General features: G+C 37.6%; 1 protein-coding gene across 2 annotated transcripts in view; it reads right to left on the reverse strand.

Annotated features, from left to right (window-relative positions):
• The window catches only part of LOC138057260 (endosome/lysosome-associated apoptosis and autophagy regulator family member 2-like), a 62,357-nt gene that overhangs the window by 13,091 nt on the left and 27,386 nt on the right, over positions 1-21,880 (reverse strand). For both annotated transcript variants that reach the window (XM_068903303.1, XM_068903302.1), the window contains exons 10-20: positions 20,136-20,224; positions 18,783-18,960; positions 15,736-15,840; positions 14,515-14,732; positions 14,058-14,125; positions 9,582-9,683; positions 7,515-7,604; positions 6,777-6,844; positions 4,971-5,040; positions 2,546-2,632; positions 724-862 (exon numbers count right to left, since the gene is read on the reverse strand). In XM_068903303.1, coding sequence (XP_068759404.1) covers positions 724-862; positions 2,546-2,632; positions 4,971-5,040; positions 6,777-6,844; positions 7,515-7,604; positions 9,582-9,683; positions 14,058-14,125; positions 14,515-14,732; positions 15,736-15,840; positions 18,783-18,960; positions 20,136-20,224 — 1,214 coding nt within the window. The remainder of the gene's footprint in view (positions 1-723; positions 863-2,545; positions 2,633-4,970; positions 5,041-6,776; positions 6,845-7,514; positions 7,605-9,581; positions 9,684-14,057; positions 14,126-14,514; positions 14,733-15,735; positions 15,841-18,782; positions 18,961-20,135; positions 20,225-21,880) is intronic.

Below are 21,880 nucleotides of genomic sequence, written 5' to 3' on the forward strand. Positions count from 1 at the left end.
GTATCAGAAGCTGTTTGGAAAAATAAGATCGAAAGCCAACTATCACATCTTTTATAAGTACATCTGCTGGCATTTACCATGCAATCCATATCATGTCCACAGCAAAGATTTTAACACAAAAATTTACAAATTGTTTTGCTAACAGTAGATAAATAGACAAACTAAAAAAATTAAAACAGTGCACCAATATTCTTTGTGTCCAGATCAAATTAAAAAATGCAAATGAAGGTTTAAGTTAAATACAGTGTATCATAAATAAACATGGCTCAAGTTCTGGAATTGAAGCAAATGCAAGCCATTTTACTATCTTGGCTGAATGTATGGTGTGCATTTAACACACAAAACTTTAATAATTAATATACTGGAGAATATTGGATTGACAAAAAAGACGAATAGAACTCTTTTTGTAAAACATTTATCAACAATTGATAATTCTAAAAATGTTCTGGGTGTAACTAGGTAACATACCTGTAAAAACCAAAAGCTGTCCCAACGTTTCTTTCAAACCAGAGAAGCTAGTTATCATTTAAAATTTCAAATAATTATCGTTGTCAATGGTCATGTAATCAAGCTCACTTTGTACGAGTGTGGCATTGAGGAAATCTTTCGGTAGATAGTAACTATACATCTGTATTCATCTTCAACTACAAAAATGCTCATTTCTATTTGAAAGCATGGTTTAACCTCGGTGGAGAGGTCAATTTAGCAATAGTGTTTACTCACTGATTTTCCCGATGAAAGGCTGATATTACTGTGGCAGAATGCATCTCTGTGAGTTTGACCACAAAGGCTTACATTGAAGAGGTGATAGTATCTGAAACCACGGCTGGTGAAAGAAGGAGCACCGGCAACTGTGTGTGCCCTGAGAGAAAAAAATAAACAAGAATCAAACATTGGATCATTGACTATGTGAATGAATTTAATAAATGTATTATATTTGAAGGTTTAACCAATGATAGACGTGATCCTTACACTTATCGCCTGGGGCGCCTTATTTGCGAGCACGGGCGACCAAATTTCTGAACAAGTAGCCCGAACGGGCGCCTTACTTGATTAATCCTCACTCACATGTAAATATGATCCCAATTGGTATTAATTCTTGGCTCTTGATAAAATGACTCGGGATACTAACTTTTAATGTTGGAAGCCCGAAGGGCTCCCGGACAATTTTTCTTCGGCAGCACCCTTGCTTATCTGGATAATAAAGCAATTGTCTCTTATAGCTATACACCTGGCACCAGTTGTTCGAAGGGTGTTCGATTTTTGTTGATTTTCTTTCATGATCGTAAAGTGCTTTACAATACTTTTATCACTTAAACTCTTCATAAATTAAATCATCATCATCACTAGAATGTTAGTAGTATTACTGGTAGTGCACTACACCTGCGAAGGTGATGAGTTCAAGTCCCATTCAAGATGAATTATTTAGGAATACCTTTGCTGGTAACTTTTTCATATTTGGTGGATCAAAAGGCAGCTAGGTTTTAAGTGAGCGTAAAGGAATCATTTGTAGCTCTTAAAAGAACTGTTTTCTAGCAACAGAAGTTATCATCCATTGTCAATGGTTAGTTTCTTTGCCAAACGAAGTTGATGCACTAATGGCAGGAGATCACCTATTGTAGTTATCTTCTATACACTCCTGTACCGCACTACTGACTGGTGCCTTAAGGTCTGACAACCACTCCACCACACACACAGTTGGTCAATAATATTGAAGGCCGATACTTGGCTGGTGCATCGGTGGAATTGGATTTGTTGCAATTACGCAACTTTGAAAGAAGTACAGCAGAGTCTGGTGAGTGTGCTTAATATCAATAGGCCATTTCCGAGTTCATGTCTGCCTTGTCTTCAATGCAAGTCTAAGTACGAAGTTCTTGTGATGGTAATAAGTTCTACTTCAAATATGAATGAAAACTAATTTTCATAAGAAAAACCTTGCAATTAGACTCGCTTTGAAGAGGAGGCAGATACACGTATGAACTTGGAAATGACCTATTTAGAGGAGAACAAAGGGGGAGTATTATATTCTGGGGGTATTGCAAGTAGAAGTATACCATATGTTAAGGACGTTGCCTACTAATTCAAGGTATTTTTGCGCGGTTTACTGACTATGCGGGAAAAGCAGATCTTAACAAGTGTTATTGAAATCCAAAACGAAAATTGGGGGTAACCACACATTTTTCAAAGATAATTAATCAACAATATTTGTAAAAAGCTTTAAAGTAAAAAGCTATGTATGGTGTTCTTTTCCAAATTGAAGCTTAATTATATCTGAAAAATGCGTGGTTACCCCCAATTTTCTTTTTGGATACCAAGAGCACTTGCTAAGTTCTGCTTTCTCCGCATAGTTTTAAACCGCGCAAAAATACCCTTGCATTAGTAAGCTCCACCAATAGGAAACCCCAATATCTTGAGATGCGCAGAACGTATGCGCGATAACAATAGTAGGCACCGTCCTTAAACAAGACCCTGTACGGATGCAAGAATGTTCCATTGGCCTGTCTAAATTACTGTACTGAAAGTTTATAGGAGAGTGTAATCTTACCCATTGAGAGCAGACAGATCAAACTTGCGGTTGTGCTTCTTAGAGCTAAAGGAGCAATTGGAGTGACACACAGTTGAACCTTCCTCGCTGCAAATTAAATGAATATCAGAAATAAATATTAACTGACAGTTTTACTTCTTAGATGAAAACAGTTGGCAAAGTATCAAGACACCACCTCATCTTGGCTAAGTAATGTGTTTAATGGCTGGCATAGAAAGGCAGCATAATAACAGAGGGCAAAATTACTTTGATTATTTTCATGTATACCAAATATTCCTTAGCACGGCCGGCTTCAGTTCTTTGGCGTTGTTGTACAAAAATGAAATTTTTTTTTTAGTTGATTCACGTGTGTTATGTTTCATTGTCACTAACTTAACAGTGAAATAGCTTCCTAACAGTGCACTTTTTTTACCTTCTTAAGATTACCGTATACCTTCAGGGGTGTCTCGCGTCTGAGCAATGCAGCGCGTCCGGTTCAAACTGTAGATACCTAAACCCTAATATCAAATTTAAGCTTATAGAGCTGGCTACCAAACCATATCAAGAATTTTGAAATTAAATGAATTGTCGAGGTTTTCACGACCTCAAAATGCGAGCGTCCGAATCCCCTTTTCAAAGCTACAAGTCACAGCAAATTTTTCTTTTCGCTATTTTGTTTTGTTCCTCCGTTTCCCGACCCAAAGCGCTAAAAAAGGTGTCTGCGTTTTGCCATACTCAGTTACAGTGAAAAGTTATAGAACGTTGTCGAAATAGTACTAAAAAAATTTTAAGTGTTCGTACAAAAATTGCTCTCAGAGGGAAAATATTTTGAAATAAAAAATTCGCAGAAACGTTTTTGTGTTTATATGTTAACCTAGCCACTGTCAAAATTTGGGGGCAATCAGACAAATTCCCTGTGAGTTTTAGCTCTTTAAAGTGTCCGCTTCGAGTGAAAAAACTGATTCGAGCAAACAGCGCTAAAACTAGAGTAGTGGTAGTCAGGAGCCAACATAGTACGATAATGGTTTGACACTGACTAGATTTTAGTTTTTCTTTCTTTTTTTTAGAAGGGGAAACACGAAGAAAGGAAGCGAGTCAAGACTGTACTGCGAGACAACAATTATCCCTCATTCTTTATCAATAGCTGCGAAAGATCGCTGTCGAAACTCCCTACCGATCTACCGTCCAATAGTTTCGTGGTGCTACCCCATGTGTAGGGCAATTCAGAAAGGATTAGTTCGATCTTAAGGCAGCATCAAATCAAAGTCGCCTTCAAACCATTGAGAACTGTGAACAGTTTGTTCCCTCGACCGAAAGCCCAAGAAAAGGTTGCCCAGCCACGATCTGGCACAGTGTACAAAATCAGTTGCACCAATTGCAGTTTTGTATACTACGGTCAAACCGAACGATCACTCAAAACGCGCATTACAGAACACAAAAGGGCTGTTGCTATGCTTGACCATGACTCCAAGATCGTCCGCCTGCCATGTCCACGAAAGTGTCAGAGTTGTTGGACATGAGGCTAACTACCACGAGCGACTTTTCTTGGAAGCCTGGTACTCAATAAAGGATCCGCAGTCTGGAAATGACCACATCGCCATCCCAGAGGTCTACAAGTCTCTGGCATGGGGCTTAAGTCTCGCGCTACGTTTTCAAGAAACTGCACGCGGATTTTCATCAGCGCGCGCTCGACGTGCTGTTATTTGACTCACGTGTGCTACCATTATATTGCAACTGATGAAGGCTTAAGCACCAGCCGAAACGTCTTACACGAAACATAAAAAAAACTAGTCGGTGTCAAACCATTATCTTACTAGGGCTAAAACTGTCAAAACGTAAAACCGCCATTTCTCCGCCAATATTTCATCTTTTTGAATAATTTCTTTTTTACATTAGAGATCCCATTTTGATCATTACTTTAACCGAAGAATTCAAATTTGAAGAAAATTGTCGATCTGAAGGGATCTGAAGGTATACCGTAACCTTAATAAAAGAATTTTGCCTTTTATATTATAAACAAGTAATAGCAAGTTTGCTCGTAATATTAAGGATTAATATCAATTGTATTTTCAGAAATTGCCGAAATTGCCCTTGATGCTCTGCAACTCGGCCAATTTCTGGAAACACACGGTATTTGTCCTTAATTTTACTCAGCCACATGTGATTACCTATACAAATACTTGGAAGATTTAAACTATAAAGTAACACTATCCTGTTCATTAAAAAAAACATTCAACAAACACGAAAGGACCCAAAACACAACTGAAACTTTCTTGATTCTATGATGCATGGCTTGTAAATACAAGAAGTCATGGCACACCTTTAGACACAATACCAGTTATTTTATCACACCACGAGGACACTTAAAAACACTACCTAATAAATTCTGCCTGTTCCACTTATGAGAGTGTTTTTGGTATCTACATGTAGGAATCTTATACGATACCTTGTCAGTGCTGGTCCACATTTAATACATGCAGTCCGCCCATAAGGGTTGCTAGTGTTTAAATAGGTACCTGGAATCACCAAATTACACATTTAGGGTTGGAAACTTACAATACGTAGCTCAGACATGAGACATGAAAGCATGTGTTACAGCCAAAATAAGTGACCAAAATATCAAATATGTTTACGAAACCTCCCAATAAGTCAACTTCATTGTTGAAAACATCTTTGTAATTTAACAATAATATTAATAACAATATTATTATTATTAATTCACTTTTGTCCATGAATGCACATAATACACTCATATGATGAGCAGCTTTTGGGGGACGCTTTCTGATGTTAATTGTCTGTATTCAGAAACAAGAGTAATGATGAAGTTGGGGAAAATAGCAAGGGGACGCTGTGATGCTTATTGAAATCTGGGCCAATCTAATTATGTGCATTTCTGGACACATCTAAAATAATAATAATAATAATAATAATAAATTATAATAATATAATAATATAATAATAATAGTAATTGCATCGACAGAATTGAGTGGTTGGGTGTTTTGTGTGTTAGTGGGCGGCCTGTGCATGTTCTAAGTGTGAGAAATTGAGAAAAGAGGATGTGTGTCGAAACATCACAATAATAATTCAGTGGGGAAAAATCGGGGGCAGGAAACTTGGTCAGTAAAAAATGGAAAATGGAAAAATACCAAGAATTAAAAAGAGAGATTGGGAAAATCTGGAGCTACCGAAAAAATAATTGTCGTACCAATTGTCATTGGTGCACTAGGGACGTTCAGCAAAATTTGAAAACATCGTTGAAGAAAATTGGACTAGATTGCACGGTATTAAAACAAAAAGCCTCCTTGTTGGGAACGGCAAGAATCTTGAGAAGAACACTAGACACCTAAGGCCATAGGTCGTGGCTTGATGCCTAGTTTGCAAACCACGTTAACAACATATCGTGTGAATGAACGAAATAATAATCATAATAATAACAACAACAACAACAATAACAAGAAGGAAACCCAGAAGATCACTAGAGTACAGGCAAGAATCGTATAATGATAATGATATTAGTAATAATCTAACACTACTTCTATAGCACCTATCAAGAATCTGCTCCAAACACTTTACAAAATTAAGATGACAGATTAAAAAAGAAGTAACATCTAGCAAAAACATACAATCTGCAACAAAAGTGTTCAGACACTTTCGCGTTTCATTCGTACTGAATTCTATTGCTAACTGTAATAATATTCATTTAATTGGGTCGCATTCTTCGGGGGTTAAACAAAACCACTTCTTATAGCACAGACATTTTCTGGAGGGAAATAGTTTTAAATAGTTTTTATAAAAGTGACGACACATTTGAAATTAAATTTACAAGACATGTTTCAGTCGTGCAACGACCATCTTCAGTTGAAAGTAGAATTAATTTGAAGTTACATTTGAATTTATAATATGCTAAACAATGATAAAGAACAACGTGAAATAAATTGGGAATCTAACAAAACAGCCAAAGGTAACAAAAAAGAGTGTACAATGGAACATGTTGATTAGAACGAGAGAGTTAAATTAACATGATATAATTGCTTGTTGATATCATTGGTCGTTGCACGACCAAAACATGTAAATTTAATTTCAAATGTGTCGTCACTTTTATAAAAATTGTTGTTAGTCTGCTTCTTTCCAGATTTTTACGTAAATAGTTGCCAGGAAGCCGAGGTTTTAATGCGCAGTCAAATACCAAACTAATTTAGGACTCATATAATAAGCAATATTAATTTAATAAGGATGAAAGTAACACCCTTACCTTTAGGACAAGGGACGCACTTGTGCTTCTGTGTGTCTATGTAATTTCCCTTAGGACAGCTGATGCAACTGGAAACAACAATGAGGGCACAGCAGATTTACAACAATAATTATCAAAAAGAAGGGAGACAATCCAGTAAACCAATCAAGACTCGAAGTAACTACACATAGCCGACAAAAAGCACAGGAAAATGTGCTCACGCGAGCCACAATTAGTTTTAGTTCCATTTCTGATTGGTTGAAATAGTGGCGCGAGAACTTTGAACCAATCACTGAGTGAAGTAATGCAAAACCAAAGCAATTCTCCAATTACTTTCGACACTCAATTGAAAACCGCTCTAACACCTGATGAACATTGCCAATTTATTAACACAGCTTCAGTTTGGGCACACTTTTAATATTATTGTTTGGTGAGGATAAATGCTGTTCTTTATCTTAACTTGATGAGTAAGGCTTGGGGGGTAAATTGTAAATTGTCTGTATTCCCCGATGCAAATAATGTTCAAGTTGGGGAGGAGAGCAAGTAAGACACTTTGTGACTCTAATCAAAACTGTTGCTTATCCAAATATGTGCATTTCTGGACACATCTCCTTACAAATATTGAACAACCCATAGGACAAAAGAAAATCAGCCACATGTTTTCCAAATAAGGCTTTTCAAACTGAATGTGTCTTAAAAGGTTTCAAAGCTCTCCAGAGGAAGTGACTTTAGAGGATGCAATTTTGGAGACTGACATACCCCTTTTCAGATGATGTTACTGGGCACTCGCGACAATGTTCTGCGCCACCATCAACTGTGTTATTGATGATGATTGAGTAGATCTTGACTCTGGAAAAAAGCAACACATTATTAATAATAGACCTTGTTCGCTTGCACAGATCCACCTTCGCAGTCATCCGGTCGTCTCAGACGACAAATAACCCGTCTGGACGAGTATAATAACTCCAAAGGTCATCCATTAGACGAGTGAAGTTTTATTAAATGTCTTTTCATGAATGCCATCGAATGTCATAATATAGAATGTACTTTTCTTCTGATCGCTTTTCCTTTAATGGAAACTTCCAGAAATGAAATCTCAAGTTTGGGGCGCAATCTTTGACCACGCGGTACTTTCCATGAAACGATTGCAGGCTCAATTTTCATGTATCTCAATGAGTCCCTCACCGATGGCATGGGATGGCATGGTTGTTAGCAAGTCGTTTAGCTGAGCTCACAATGTGGCGTTAGTTACAAGGTGCTTCGCCACCTTCAGGAGAAAGGAAAATATATTTCCGCATTTTTGCCTGGGCAACCCAAGATTTGTCCGGGCAAGTATATCATAAGACATACTAGCCCAGCTGACGACTTCAATAAAAATGAGTATGGATCCCTGGCTTGTATATTAATTTTGTTTTCCCAATTTGGATCATAGCAGAGCACCATTGTTAAGAAAATGTGGTAACCCATCAATGTGAGAAATCGTGGTTTTATAGCCATTATGTCATCAACCGTCCTTATGTAGGTACGTCCACCCACCCCTCCATGTATGCCAATGTGACCAGTATCATGCTAGTTTACAGCATACATCTTTGATATTGGACATCCAAGGTTTAATCAATTGACACCTGTCAAAACAAGGTATCCACTGACCAGTATCATGTGACCATATTGCGGGCTCAAGCTTAGAGCTCATCGAGGTCAGCTGTATTTTTTTTAAATTGACTGATGACCAGGTACTGGTTTTCGATTGGATTGCAGGCTCAACCCAATACAATACAAATAACGCAGTCCAATACACTGCAAAGTTGATAATAATTTTTTTTATTGGACTAATATTGTTTTCTTTTTCCCCAATTCAAGGAACTTTAGTTTTTAAGTGGAAAAAATCCAAGAAGATTTACAAATTTCACTATGAACAAAACTTGAGCCAATCAATTCTTAATTAGACACCATTTTTGAAATTTCTGTTGCCTCTTGAATCCAGTCCCACCCCAAGTAATTTGCTGTCCTTTTCATTACACACACCATGGCTTTCATAGTTTTGGAATGCTAGTCGGGCTGGGAGATGAGAGATCAACAATCTGTGAAGTTGTTAGCGGCTGCCAACAAAAAAAATGAGGGTTCTACCAACTTGTAAATATATTCTAATGAGTTCCATTCACTCCAACTTGATAGAGGAACACCTAAACTATTAAGTGGCAGTTAAGCTTTGGAGTGTTGATGTCTCATTAAAAATCCACAAGACTTGCATTCACGTAAAATGTAATTTATACATCTACTGGTAATCAGGGCCACTTAATTATGTCCTGGGCGTATAAGAATTCAAGGAAAGTTCCCTGGCTGGCTACCAAGCATGGGTGGTTAAATTTTTGCCTTGTGAACAAATTGAATAAATTCATTTGCAGGACCCATGGATTCTACACTTTACTTAACATATATTTCTTATTAGATGTTTTGGTGTGTGTGTGTGTGTAGTATCGTTGACTATGTTTTACAAGCTGTGCTGTATTTTCTTGAGCCTGCCTGGGCAAGTCAAAATACAAACAACGACAAGAAATGCTTGGCGATACTACACACCAAAACATATAATACACACCTGTAGGCTACTTATTATCTAACTTTTTTTGCACTAAATTTTTAGCAAATGAATTGTAAACAACCAAGAACATGTCACCGATTTGTGCATGTGGGGCAATGCCAGGAACTGAACTAGTCCAACCAGTTCTCTACTGTACAATACCGTGGATTATTTGTATTCGTTTCATGCATTTTCTGTGCAATAACTAATACAGTTGAATAACAATCAGTAATACAGCTAGAACAAACCTGTCACTGGAAGAATGAAATGCATCTACTTCATAAGAGTAAGTGCTGTGCTTTTGGAATGTCCAGATAAATTCAGTACTCTCCTTGGAGTTAATAACATACCTGACAAAAATAACAAAAAGCACAATCTGAGTTTAGGGGGCTATGTCTCGCAATTTCAGGCAGGTACAAGATATGCAAGTCACGCCTATAGAATAAAAATGAAAACTCTCAATAGACCGTATTCATAAATGGCGGCTAAGTAATTATTCTTTTGTCTTTATGCTAAACATCCTCACTAGCCTCATTTTAGAACAAAATTTCTTTAGAATTTTGTTCGTGCTAACAAGGCTAGTGAGGATGATTAGCATAAAGACAAAAGAATAATTAATAAGCCGCCATTTATGAATACGGTCTATGACCATTATCTTTTTCTCTTCCAGTATTGATCAGTATGTAAGTTCTCCTCTCAATTTGAATGCACTATCAGGTAGACATGTATTTTGAGTGAAGATTATCAGCTTAAGGGTATGATCCTGATAAACACCAAATTCCCATGACAAGCCAAAGAAGAAATACAAGAATGAACTTTTAATTCATGGGAGTAAAAATCATATAAAGCCAAAAATGTGCATGGGATAGAGAAAACAAAACAAGATTGAACTGAACTTTCTTTTTGTTAAATGCAGATCAACAAGGGCAGTAGTGGTCTGGGCAGGTCTATCATCTAAAAGCACTCAAACATGTGTGATGCAGGCGCATGCTCATTCAGTCAATTAACCGCGTGGCAATTCAGACATTTTGCAAGACACTTCATGCTGTGTTTGTCCTGTTGCGCTTTTGCTTCCCCCTCTGCCCTCCCCACTTCCACCGTGTATCAATGTGAATGGTGCCTGGATGCCTTGGGGCATCTCCATTGGAGACAGAGAAGAGAGACACTGGGAACGAGGTTGACCAAAAAGGTCTTCAGAAGGTAAAAATATTGAAGATCCGTTACCAGGATTCATGCTAAGAAAAAAGTAAAATCGTTCTCTGGTAAAAAGTTTTGAAAAAACTATGAGCTTTCGACAGACTGAACTGCTGCCTTCAACGGATAAAAATGTGTGAAGCCTAAAAGCGAAAGAAATTTAAATATAATGAAAAATTCGCATAAATTAAAGGATAAAAGCATGTAGTAGAAAGAATGTTAAAAATGCTAGGAAAATTAGTGTTTCTTTAAGAGAATGTGATATTGTCTTGGGAGCGGGCACGAATTATTGTCTGCCCCAACAGTTTTTGCCGTGTGCCATGACTCCAATGTCTTTCTACTCCGGTTGTTCGCTTTGTCAATGATTTTAGAATTGTTAAAGTCAATATCATGATTAAAAGTCCACGCGTGTTTTGCGACATTTGAGCCTTTAGTACAATGCTTTAAAGTGCACCTAACCCCAAAATATTTTTTTCGCTAAAATGAATCTTTGCAACTGTTCGAAACGCATTGCGGCCATTTTTTCATTTTTCTAACAAATCCTGGCATTTTATAGGCTTCGAAAGTTGCGAAAATCCAAGCATCTTTTGTTCACGACCGAGTCAGAAGGGGAGTGGGTCTATTCCTGATTTGACGTCACAAACTGATTTACATTGCATTAACTCTTTGTAGCTTTGGAGCTACATTGGCGAAACTAAAAGATCCTTTACTACTAGGAGAAAGGAACATATGAGGAACTTAAAGTGCACCTAACCCCAAAATATTTTTTTTGCTAAAATGGATCTTTGCAACTGTTCGAAACGCATTGCGGCCATTTTTTCATTTTTCTAACAAATCCTGGCATTTTATAGGCTTCGAAAGTTGCGGTTGACAGGAAACACATAATCAGCACCGCTGAGACACTCCTGCATCGAGCTTTGAATCTCCCCAACACACAAGTTGGAAAGACCCGTGAAACTGCTCGTGTTTGCGCCGCTTTACACTCCAACGGCTACCCCAAAAAAATCGCTGCTGATGTCATAAGAAAGAAAGCGAGGCCTCCACCACCTACACCTACTCCAGAAGAGTTGGTTGGTATGTTCTTTAAATGGGCTGAGCCAACAAACCGACGCAACTTTGCAGTCCTTCCCTACATCAAAGGCATCACGGAACCTCTCACAAGAATCCTCAAGGAACACGACATCCAAGTCACTAGCAGACCAGTTAAAACTTTACAACAGCATTTCCCTATCCCTAAGTTTCGACCTGCCGAAGACGACCAGTGCAATGTCATCTATAAAATTCCATGCGCATCTTGCCCGTGGAGCTACATTGGCGAAACTAAAAGATCCTTTACTACCGTACTAGGAGAAAGGAACATATGAGGAACTTAAAGCATTGTACTAAAGGCTCAAATGTCGCAAAACACGCGTGGACTTTTAATCATGATATTGACTTTAACAATTCTAAAATCATTGACAAAGCGAACAACCGGAGTAGAAAGACATTGGAGTCATGGCACACGGCAAAAACTGTTGGGGCAGACAATAATTCGTGCCCGCTCCCAAGACAATATCACATTCTCTTAAAGAAACACTAATTTTCTTGGCATTTTTAACATTCTTTCTACTACATGCTTTTATCCTTTAATTTAAGCGAATTTTTCGTTATATTTAAATTTCTTTCGCTTTTAGGCTTCACACATTTTTATCCGTTGAAGGCAGCAGTTCAGTCTGTCGAAAGCTCATAGTTTTTTCAAAACTTTTTACCAGAGAACGATTTTACTTATTTCTTCAGAAGGTCTTTATTAAAGACAGCAGGAGCCGACGATGATTGTTCTTTAATAGGATACGACAGACAAACCCTTCAAATTCATTTTGGGCCAACGGGACAGGAATTTTTAATGATCCAATCTTCAAAAGTTTGGCTTTGCCTGGGGAAGGGGGGGGGGGGGTTGAAGTTTCGAGTTGATCAGCGCATAAGCTTACCATTTAGAAGTCCAAATTTCCACAGTGTGGGATTCATCGAATTTTCAGCATGTATCTTTTAAGATCCATTTGAACTCACCAGCACTAGACTGTCAAGCGCTTGCTCCGCGGCATGTACTACAACCCAAAACACCGAAACAAAACAATCGGAACGAAACCGCTGAAACCATCGAAACACCAAAATGAAACCCGCAAAACAACCAAAACAGCTATCGAAACAGCCATAATGACCATGCAGATCACGAATTTCTGAAATTCTTTCACTCGTGATGTAGTTTCACTGTAAGTGAAATTAGTCGTTTTGTTCAAAGTTATTCCTTTCTACACAAGCACACAATAGACTTGGCAAATTCAGTCTCCACCATTAACTACAGTGTATCTCTTTGAAATGCAAATATATTTCAATAATACAAATGCGTTAACATTCTTTTATCATAACTTTGTCACCTGGTATTTGTTTGTTGCCTTGGTCTTTGCACTGTTCCAACCTCGTTTTCACTTGGTCGCCATGTGCGCGTCATTGCGTGACACAGTTAATTAAGGAAAAAATTAATAATGAAATGAAAGAATCTTCTGGTGTGCTTAGGGAATCTGTAAAGCTTGTGAATAAACAGCAACTGAAACAAGAAACTTGAAGGAAACCATTCGAGAAATCGTTAAGCCACAATCAGCCCGGAGGTCAAATTTTATACTGCAATAGAGACTGCTTCGATGGTTTTGTTCAACTTTTTATAGCTGTTTCGTGTGTTCCGGTGGTGTTTCACTTGTTTCGCTGGTTTCATTGGTTTCGTTTCAATGGTTCCAGTGGTTTTGTTCCGTTCCCTTGTTTCGGTGGTTCCAGTGGTTTTGGTGGTTTCGTTCTGGTGGTTCCGTTTCGGTGTTTCGGGTTTTAGTACATGTCTTGCTCCGCCGATGCAAATATTATATTATTGACGGAAGACTGCACAAAAAAAAATCTTTCATGTCCTGTAGACCACTACAGTTCAAGCTCCGCGAATTTCGCTCCTCAACTTGGTCTTGCATTAAGCTTGCCAGTGGGAAAATAACTTCAGATAGCCTTTTGAGTTTTACTGCAATACAGAACACTTGAAAGATAAACATTTTTTCCATAACCAGTCGGCATCACTGCATCCTTCTCTTCAAGTATCTTCAAGTTGGCAATTTTGTAATTTTTTTTCTGCTCTTTTTTTAGCTGCATTGGGAGGCTAGACTTTACAAGACAGCTCGCAAAAAGCTTCCATAACAGTTGCCTCAAACGCTGCCGAAGTTTAATTCAATATTTCCTTATTATCATAGGATCATGGACAGCTTCGGTGGCTTATCCAATGTCACTTTTGACCAATCAGAATACTGCGCTCGTGGACAAACACAGAGAAGGGGTGGCTTGCAAGCAGGCACTCTTTTCTCGCACGACACAGGCTAAGGAGCTGGTTGGCTGGCCTCCTGTGAAAGGTCTTCAACATATCCAAGGCACCCAGGCTCTATTTCAATTTGCAGTTGTTAATCCTGAAAAGATTCACTTCAACGTTGATACTGCATTTTTTTTAACTTCTTTGTAATTACCTATATTTAATTTTTCTGTTCTTTCCATTCCATGTTGCAATTTCTGAAGTTCCTTTATACTTTGGCTTCTGAAATTTTCCATAAAAAAAATAAATACATGTTATATTTTAATATCAGAATTATCATGCAGCAAAAACAACAAAATGTGACAACACTTGGTTAAAATGGCTTTCGAACAGCTTAAAAAAGCCTCCTCCACCTAGCCCAAATTTCAGACACCTCTACTTGCTAAGTCACTCATCAGGCAGGCATTAATGCCGTCCAGTGATGTCACAAGTCAAATGTGATAATTTATGCTATTTTTTCAAAACACGGTCTGTAACTTAAAGCATGGACCTCGAACTCAGTAAGAGTTATTTATGTCAGTCAAAAAAAAAAAAACCGAAAAACTGACAACTCTGTGTGGTGTTGCCACTTAAAAAACAGTTACAACATTGATAACAGTGAGACAATATACCTCTTTGAATTTAAAAACACAGTTGCCATCACAGATCAGTTCAAAGGTGAAGGTAACCTCTCCATATTGGCCTGGTTTTGGTGGAACAATGCCTTCCTGGCTTCCAAATCCGTTGACATGAATGCGCAGCCGCATGAAGACATCTTCTGCTTGATTTATGCCACTGTCAAGATAGACTCCACGAGGCTGCCATCCTCGTTTAGAAGTACATCCACGATCTGAAAGTCAAAGAGTAACAAATACTGAAACATCAAGAACTAAATACATTAAATCAAACTATTGTTCTGTAACTTGCCAAGAAAGAGTGAAACTTTTCAGTGCACATGACACACAACTTTTATCAGGGTGTTTCGAAAGAGCTTTCAAAATGATGAACAACGGCGTTTATTTTATTGTGATAGCTTGGCTGCCGAGTTATTCAAGATTTTGATTTATGCAAATTTTCATCCTTTCATGGTTCCATACTTTTATCCTCAATTGATGTATTTTCTCTGCTGAAAATTCTACATGACATGCCATATTGGACACAAAATGATGTAAAATCACAAAAAATGGTACATCTCTGAAGGGTTTTTCTGTACAGAACTGAACCTTTTTACACTTGTTATACTCATCACAAAGTTCCACGATATGGCCCACTGCAACGTTTCCATGGCAACACAATGGGCTCCAGGCCTTCTCTATCCGAAGGGTAAAATCAGAGTTTCCCTCCCCAATAAGTGTTATTTTCTCTTGATGTTCATTCAGTGGGTGGGAGTAACTATGGACATTACACAGCAAAAGCACAAGGAAGTCTGTTAGACTCTGGAGCAACAAAGAATGAATTTTTCATTTCGAGAAGGCAGAGATCTGGTAATGAGTATGTTGCTATGGTGACATCAAAATCCTTATCACAATGTGTAGTTCTGGCAGCACATCAACCCTGCAGACTTACCGGTATATTTTGTGATTTTACATAATTTTGTGTCCACTATGTGAGGTCATAAGTCCTCTAATTTGCATAAATCAAAATCTGGAATAACTCAGCAACCAGGAAAGCTATCACAATAAAATAAACACAGTTCTTCGTTATTTTGAAAGCTCTTTCGAACATGGTAATAAATTTTTTTGCGTCATTATGCATTTTAAAATAATTATATCTGTATTTTGACATCACACCATGATTGTCGCAAGAGCTTAATATTGCTTCTTTTGATCAAATGGTGATCTGTGATACCCTACCTGACATTGAAAAACATGATGCAAACATTGCATCTGGTATTTCACGCCACCATTTGAAGTGATATCCATAAACAGGCTCAGTGGACACAGCACATTTCTTGCAATCTAGAAAGTTAAAGAGCACAAAAATTAAAATATTGCTGGAGTTAATCATGGAGAAAAAACCAAGTGAACTAAATTCTAGGATTTCCTGTATAGTGCACAGGTAAGAATATGGCCTTTACCCTTTATTTTCTTCATTCTGCATTGTGTGTTTCCAGGAAATATCACGACCCTCCCACAGAAATAATTTCAACTGTTCCACCTTTTTGTACGAGGAAACTTCAAACCCTTGACTCATATGGAATTTCAACAAAATATTGTTCAACTCTGTAATACCAAAAAACACATGGCTATCTGCGGCCTTTCCCTACATCTAGGTACGACGGAAAGCCGCAAGAATCTGGAACAAAAATTCATCTTTCAAATCGGCACCCTTAATCCCCACGGTATTAACGAACGCTTTTCATTTAACTAATATATTCCTATTTTTCACGTTGCCATGTTACCACCAATAGCGTAGCTCCTACTCTACTATAAAAACTACACGTAACCCATAATCCCTCGATTCGCTCTGACGAAGGGCTAACGCTCGAAACGTCACCTTTTAGAATCTCACTATGGAGCCCAATTTACATTATCAACTCCGTTGATAAAACCAAATTTTTGTATAATACCTGGAAAGCTTATTTTCTTCCTTTAAAACCCAGTGACCCCTGGGAGTGAGATTTTTTACTCTGTCTAATATGCCAGACGATTTGATTCATAAACTGGGGGGGTCCTAGGGCATTTGAGGTGTCAATGTGTTAAGCAGTCAAGGAATTTGTCCCCTCAATTAACGACATCTAGCTGCCCTCAGAAACTACCGTGTCCCTTATGGCCATGAACACATGTTGATGTACAATGCTGTTACAAAAAATGTAACGCAAAATATTGGGCTCAAACGTAAGCTATCAGGACAACAGAATGATAGGCCTTATCACGATTTTCGACGCCATCTTGACGGGTAGGCAAAGCGGTCAGAAATTACAGTGTTTGTATGGGAATCCGATGTCAAATAACTTCTTCCATAATTGAAATTTTCACAATTTCTGAATCGCAACGTTAAAATACTAGGTAGAAGATTGTATTCACCAAGTTTGAAGGATGTAGCTTGGCTAGAAGACGCTCAGTTAATCTTTTGAATTTTCCACATATTTGTCTGTAAATTTGGCTGGGTAGACAAACGTCCAGACGCGGTTTGCGGGAAAAAAATTAAAGACAAATGTATGGAAAATTAAAAAAAATTAGCTCAGGGACCCATAGGAAAGCTACATCCTTCAAACTCGGTGAATACAATCTTCTACCTAGTATTTTGACGTTGTGATTCAGAAATTGTGAAAAATTCAATTTTGGAAGAAGTTATTTGCTATCAGATTCCCATATAAACACTGACTGCTTTGCCTACCTGTCAAGATGGCGTCGAAAACCGTGATAAGGCCTATTCTGTAAACAGAAATGGAAAGGAAATTTTATGTGCATTTAGCTGATAGAAAGAAAAACAGAAAATCTTTCATTTTGAAAAGCAATAACAAAAATTTGATACCAAAACAGGGATGAGCGAGCTAGAACAATTTGCAAAAAAATGTTCACTAAGAATACAAACCAAAAGCCTTGAAGATCAAAATGCACATAAGATTGAGCTGGGCAATCCCACCAAAAGCATTCTTTGACAGGTACAATTGTAGTGAATATTTTCATAGTTAGAGTGGAAATTATAGAGTTACATCGATAATTTGCGAACCCAATTTTAGAACGGTTGCAGAAACTAAAATAATCATTTCGAGCAGTGTTTGAATCGATTGTTTGATAGTTCATTTGGTTTGTTCAGCATGGATCATTCTCAAGGTTTGGTTTGTTCAGGAAGAATCGATCTCATAGTGTGGTTCGTTCAGCATTAATTGGCTATATCGTTTGGTTCGTTTGTTTTCAATTGAATCTTCGAAGTCTTATTTCAGTTTGTTTACCTGTTGATTAGATACTGACAAGTCTAATTCTTGACTAATCAGACAAGTGTTTGATGAACGGAAAAAAACCGAGATGGAAAAGTGACCTGACAAGATCATCAACCGCATTTTTTCACGTCTTCCCGCTTCCTTTGAGTTTATGACAGTTTCCCTTGTTTCAAAAGATTTCTGTTGGACCTCTTGCTCTTGCTTCCACCACATTACTTGCAAGTGAACAACACTGTGATGTCACATGGCAAAATCATGTGATGTTTGGCTGCACAATAACCGGGACAAATTTCAAGCAAAATCAAAAACGAATACAGTACATGTACTTGTTTTCAATTCTCAATTGAACCAGACAAGTCACAAAGTTGATGCGACAGTACCTGGTTTTGCTTTCGGAAGGCATGAAACGATCGAAATCTATTCAACCCAGACGATTCAAATGATCGAACCTTTTTCTTTCATACGATTCAAACTCTGTCTTCAGACCATTGAAAATGTGCTGTAAACCAAACGAATGATGCATCCTACTCAGATTGAGGTGAGTTAACTAACTTAGTGTATGTATTTACCAATACCTGTACCAAGCAAATGAAAGGAGATAAAAACTATACATGATACAGAAGTGTTTCATAATATTTGCACTGATCATTTCTCCGTAATTGAAAAACAATGCATTAAATTCAGACATTGCGAGCAATTTGTGATTGTGCACCAACAACGTGTGCATGGCCTTATAACCCTTTCAGTCATGGGCATGTATAAAAATCTGAAAAACGAATAAATCTGGCTTTTTGAATACTTGCTTCCAAGATGAACAGTTTCATTTTAAATTTACTGTAGCCGCCATACAGCATGCCATACCGAAGGATATGGCCTGCTAAATTAACCAGTCATACAGTAGCATGCATACTATGAGAGAAAATGTACAAACAAGTGTTTTCAATTAGCTCAAGAGATCGTCACGAGGCTAGATTGTACCATTGGTACCATACTACATTAGGGTATGCAACAAACCTCCTGTTCCGTTACTGAAGTGATTGACAGGACAAAACACACATTTGCTGCCGTTAAGGTGCATTCCTGGATTACAGGGTGGGCACTCCTCTTTTGCTCCAGATGCAGGTAATTCTTTTGCACCTTGAATATCGTCTTGACAAATCTTTGGTTCTATCCACTGGTATTTCACTTGGGTCTGGAGATTCAGAGTGAAAAATAGAAGGTTTACTTTCCAAACGTAATTCTTAAGTTACAACTGTGTTGTTCATTGCTGAATGCTCTGCTCTGTTAAACGGATCAATGAAACTTTTGTAACTGAGGTTCACCCTCTACCCTGATCAAGAGAAAACAGCACAGATCTTCTCAACGGACTTTATGATAAAAATATGGAATACATGCAAATTAAACAAAACACTATTCTATTTTAGAGGACCCACACTGGTATACACCATATAAAGCGATGAGGATTTACAACATTACTACGTACGATAACAGAATCAAAGGTATCCAAATCTGCAATGTCTATTGCAATAATACTACGGGTTCCAAATAGGAAGTGAAGTGCTGCCCCATGCAGAGAAAAATGGTGGGCGTGAGACATGAAGATATCACATGGTGTTGGAGATGGTTGGAAAAAATGTAGTAAATTAATGTAGTAGAAATTAGCAAGTTTTTTTTATTTTTGAAGGCATTCGTTTCTAACAGACGCAAACACACAAGAGTAATATAACTTCAACAATTTATTTTTACTGGTACATTTGATTTTTTTTCACTTATTGTAGATTTCTAATACTTCCAATAAATTCTGATGAAATAATTGTCAACAATAATAATTATTATTCTTCTGATAAACTGCTGTCCAAACATGATAAAACGTTGACTACCCTGATGACTTCCCGAAATACTTAAATTTACACCTGACATGACCAGGAACTGACTAACTTACCGTTTTTAGTAAAAAGCTTCCCTTCGAATACTTCGCTTTGCATCAAAGATTTCAAATACATAATACTCCCTTCGAATGCTTCCTTTCGCATCAGTGAAAGTACTCAGATTCAAGTCTGTCTTACATAAATTCACCAATCACAGACTTTGTACACAGTGGGGCCTGGGAACTGTTCACAAACATAACCTGAAGTTGAGATATCAGGACAGAAATAGGACTGCCCTGTGCGGGCAGCAACATTATTTCATAGTTGTCTTCTTATGCAATGAAGACCCTGATGACCATAATAAGCACACCTTGAAACGACAGCAGTGAGATCCTGACTGTTGGTCAAACCACAGCAGTCTTTACTGATCAATGATCGGTATAATCCAAGATCAGCACACTATTTCCAAGTTGATATCATTAATTTATATATTTAATACCTTATGTTCGCTATCACAAGCTGTACGGATTTCATAATAATCTTGTTCAGTGCAAGGCTTCCTCTGAGTGCAATTTTTAGCTCCACGACCTAAAGATAATATAGTAAGCAATCAAAAGATGGATAAATAATAATAATATCATTGTCAATGTTTTCATCCATTGAAAAATTAGTAACCAGAGATTTATAAACTTGGTTTCAATGAGATCCTAGTGAAATGAACAAGTTTTCATTAGGATTTTATTGAAACCCATTTTACAAATTTCAAGACACTAATTTTCACTTTATGAGAACTGATTGTTCACTGCTCTCCTTTAACTATGAAGGAAATACAAAAGTAGAACTTATCTTTATTTACAAAAATAACAGTGGTTGTATATTTGATATAACATTGTCTTGATTTACATGTTTAGACAACTCCTACAAAAACAATAGTTGGAGATCTACAATTCAACTGGGTGGTAAATAAGTAGTTTAGGGTTATATAAAAAATACTTTATGTAATTGCATGGGCCTGAGGGCAATTAAGGATTAATTTCATGCGTATTTTCAAAGTTTTCACAAAATTGCGCGAGTCGCTAAATTTTTTGATGAATCTATCAAAGAATGGGAATGATACAGGTTAAGGTGCCCCTGTGATAAAAATAAATCACATTATTTTTTTCCTACAGATTTTGAAAGTGTATTTGCTTAACACCTGACTGGCAAACTTTTGAGCTTTGATTTTTATCCAAAGGCTGTGTACTTTGCGTGTAAGTTTCGGATTTCATGGTCCGCAATCATATCATATCACAATTTATTATATACAGATGTATTGGCGTTTTCTAAGGAAAACACTGCCTTGCGGTTGGTTAGCCTATGTGACTTCCGGATTGCGTGACATAGAACAACCCCACTTATCTCCCCAGCACTACGAGCTGAGTCGTAACAGCACATGCTGGATGGGACAAGAGTATTGCTTAGCGAGCAATGTACCAAGGCAAACGAGCCAACATACTTGGTTGAAGTCGCTGCGCAGACTTCACCGCACCTCGCAGGAGTGACCCAATTCTAATGAAGGCAAAGCGATATTTCCAACCCATCTCAAAAGGGAGGGAGGGAGGGGAAAAACTTTAACAAATTGCAAACAGCTAGTTGGTTTACTATAGCAGACAAACTGCCAAGTGAATCTTGGATGGCTAACTGAGGCTTTTATAGCTAGACTCTGTCTATTAAAGTAGCCAGTTGCACAGGTTCTACTACTGTAGCAGGTAAGCATTACACATGCTCTTTAGCAGTAATGAATGAGGCCTTAACAGATTTGGCCAATGCAGGTGTACATTATAATCTGAGATCTAGGAACAAAGTCTTTGTCCTCATTTTATTTACAATTATTGACCTTGAACGACCAACTACAAAGAACACTAAGATACATGTAGCTATTGCAACATGAATAGCCCTTTTAGTACGATCACGTTCCATTAACCATATTTTACTGATGGGTCTGTAAAATCTCATAAAACACGATTTCAAAAGTCTGAAAGCCCAAAACTCCTGTGCTGCATATCAATAATATTGTGCAGCATACACACACATTGCATTCTTAAAGTAGTGAGCCTTTGATGTCATTTTCTCCTGGATCTACAACAAGTTGCTAAATTGTTGAGACACTTTCATTAAAAAACACTTTTTCTCACTTCCAATACTCGGCGTACCTAGCATTTACACCTTTCCCACTTCCTCTTCCCCCCCCCCCTTTCAATGTTG

Source organism: Montipora capricornis, chromosome 7 (genome assembly GCF_036669925.1).
Source record: "Montipora capricornis isolate CH-2021 chromosome 7, ASM3666992v2, whole genome shotgun sequence".
Taxonomy (NCBI): Eukaryota; Metazoa; Cnidaria; class Anthozoa; order Scleractinia; family Acroporidae; genus Montipora; species Montipora capricornis.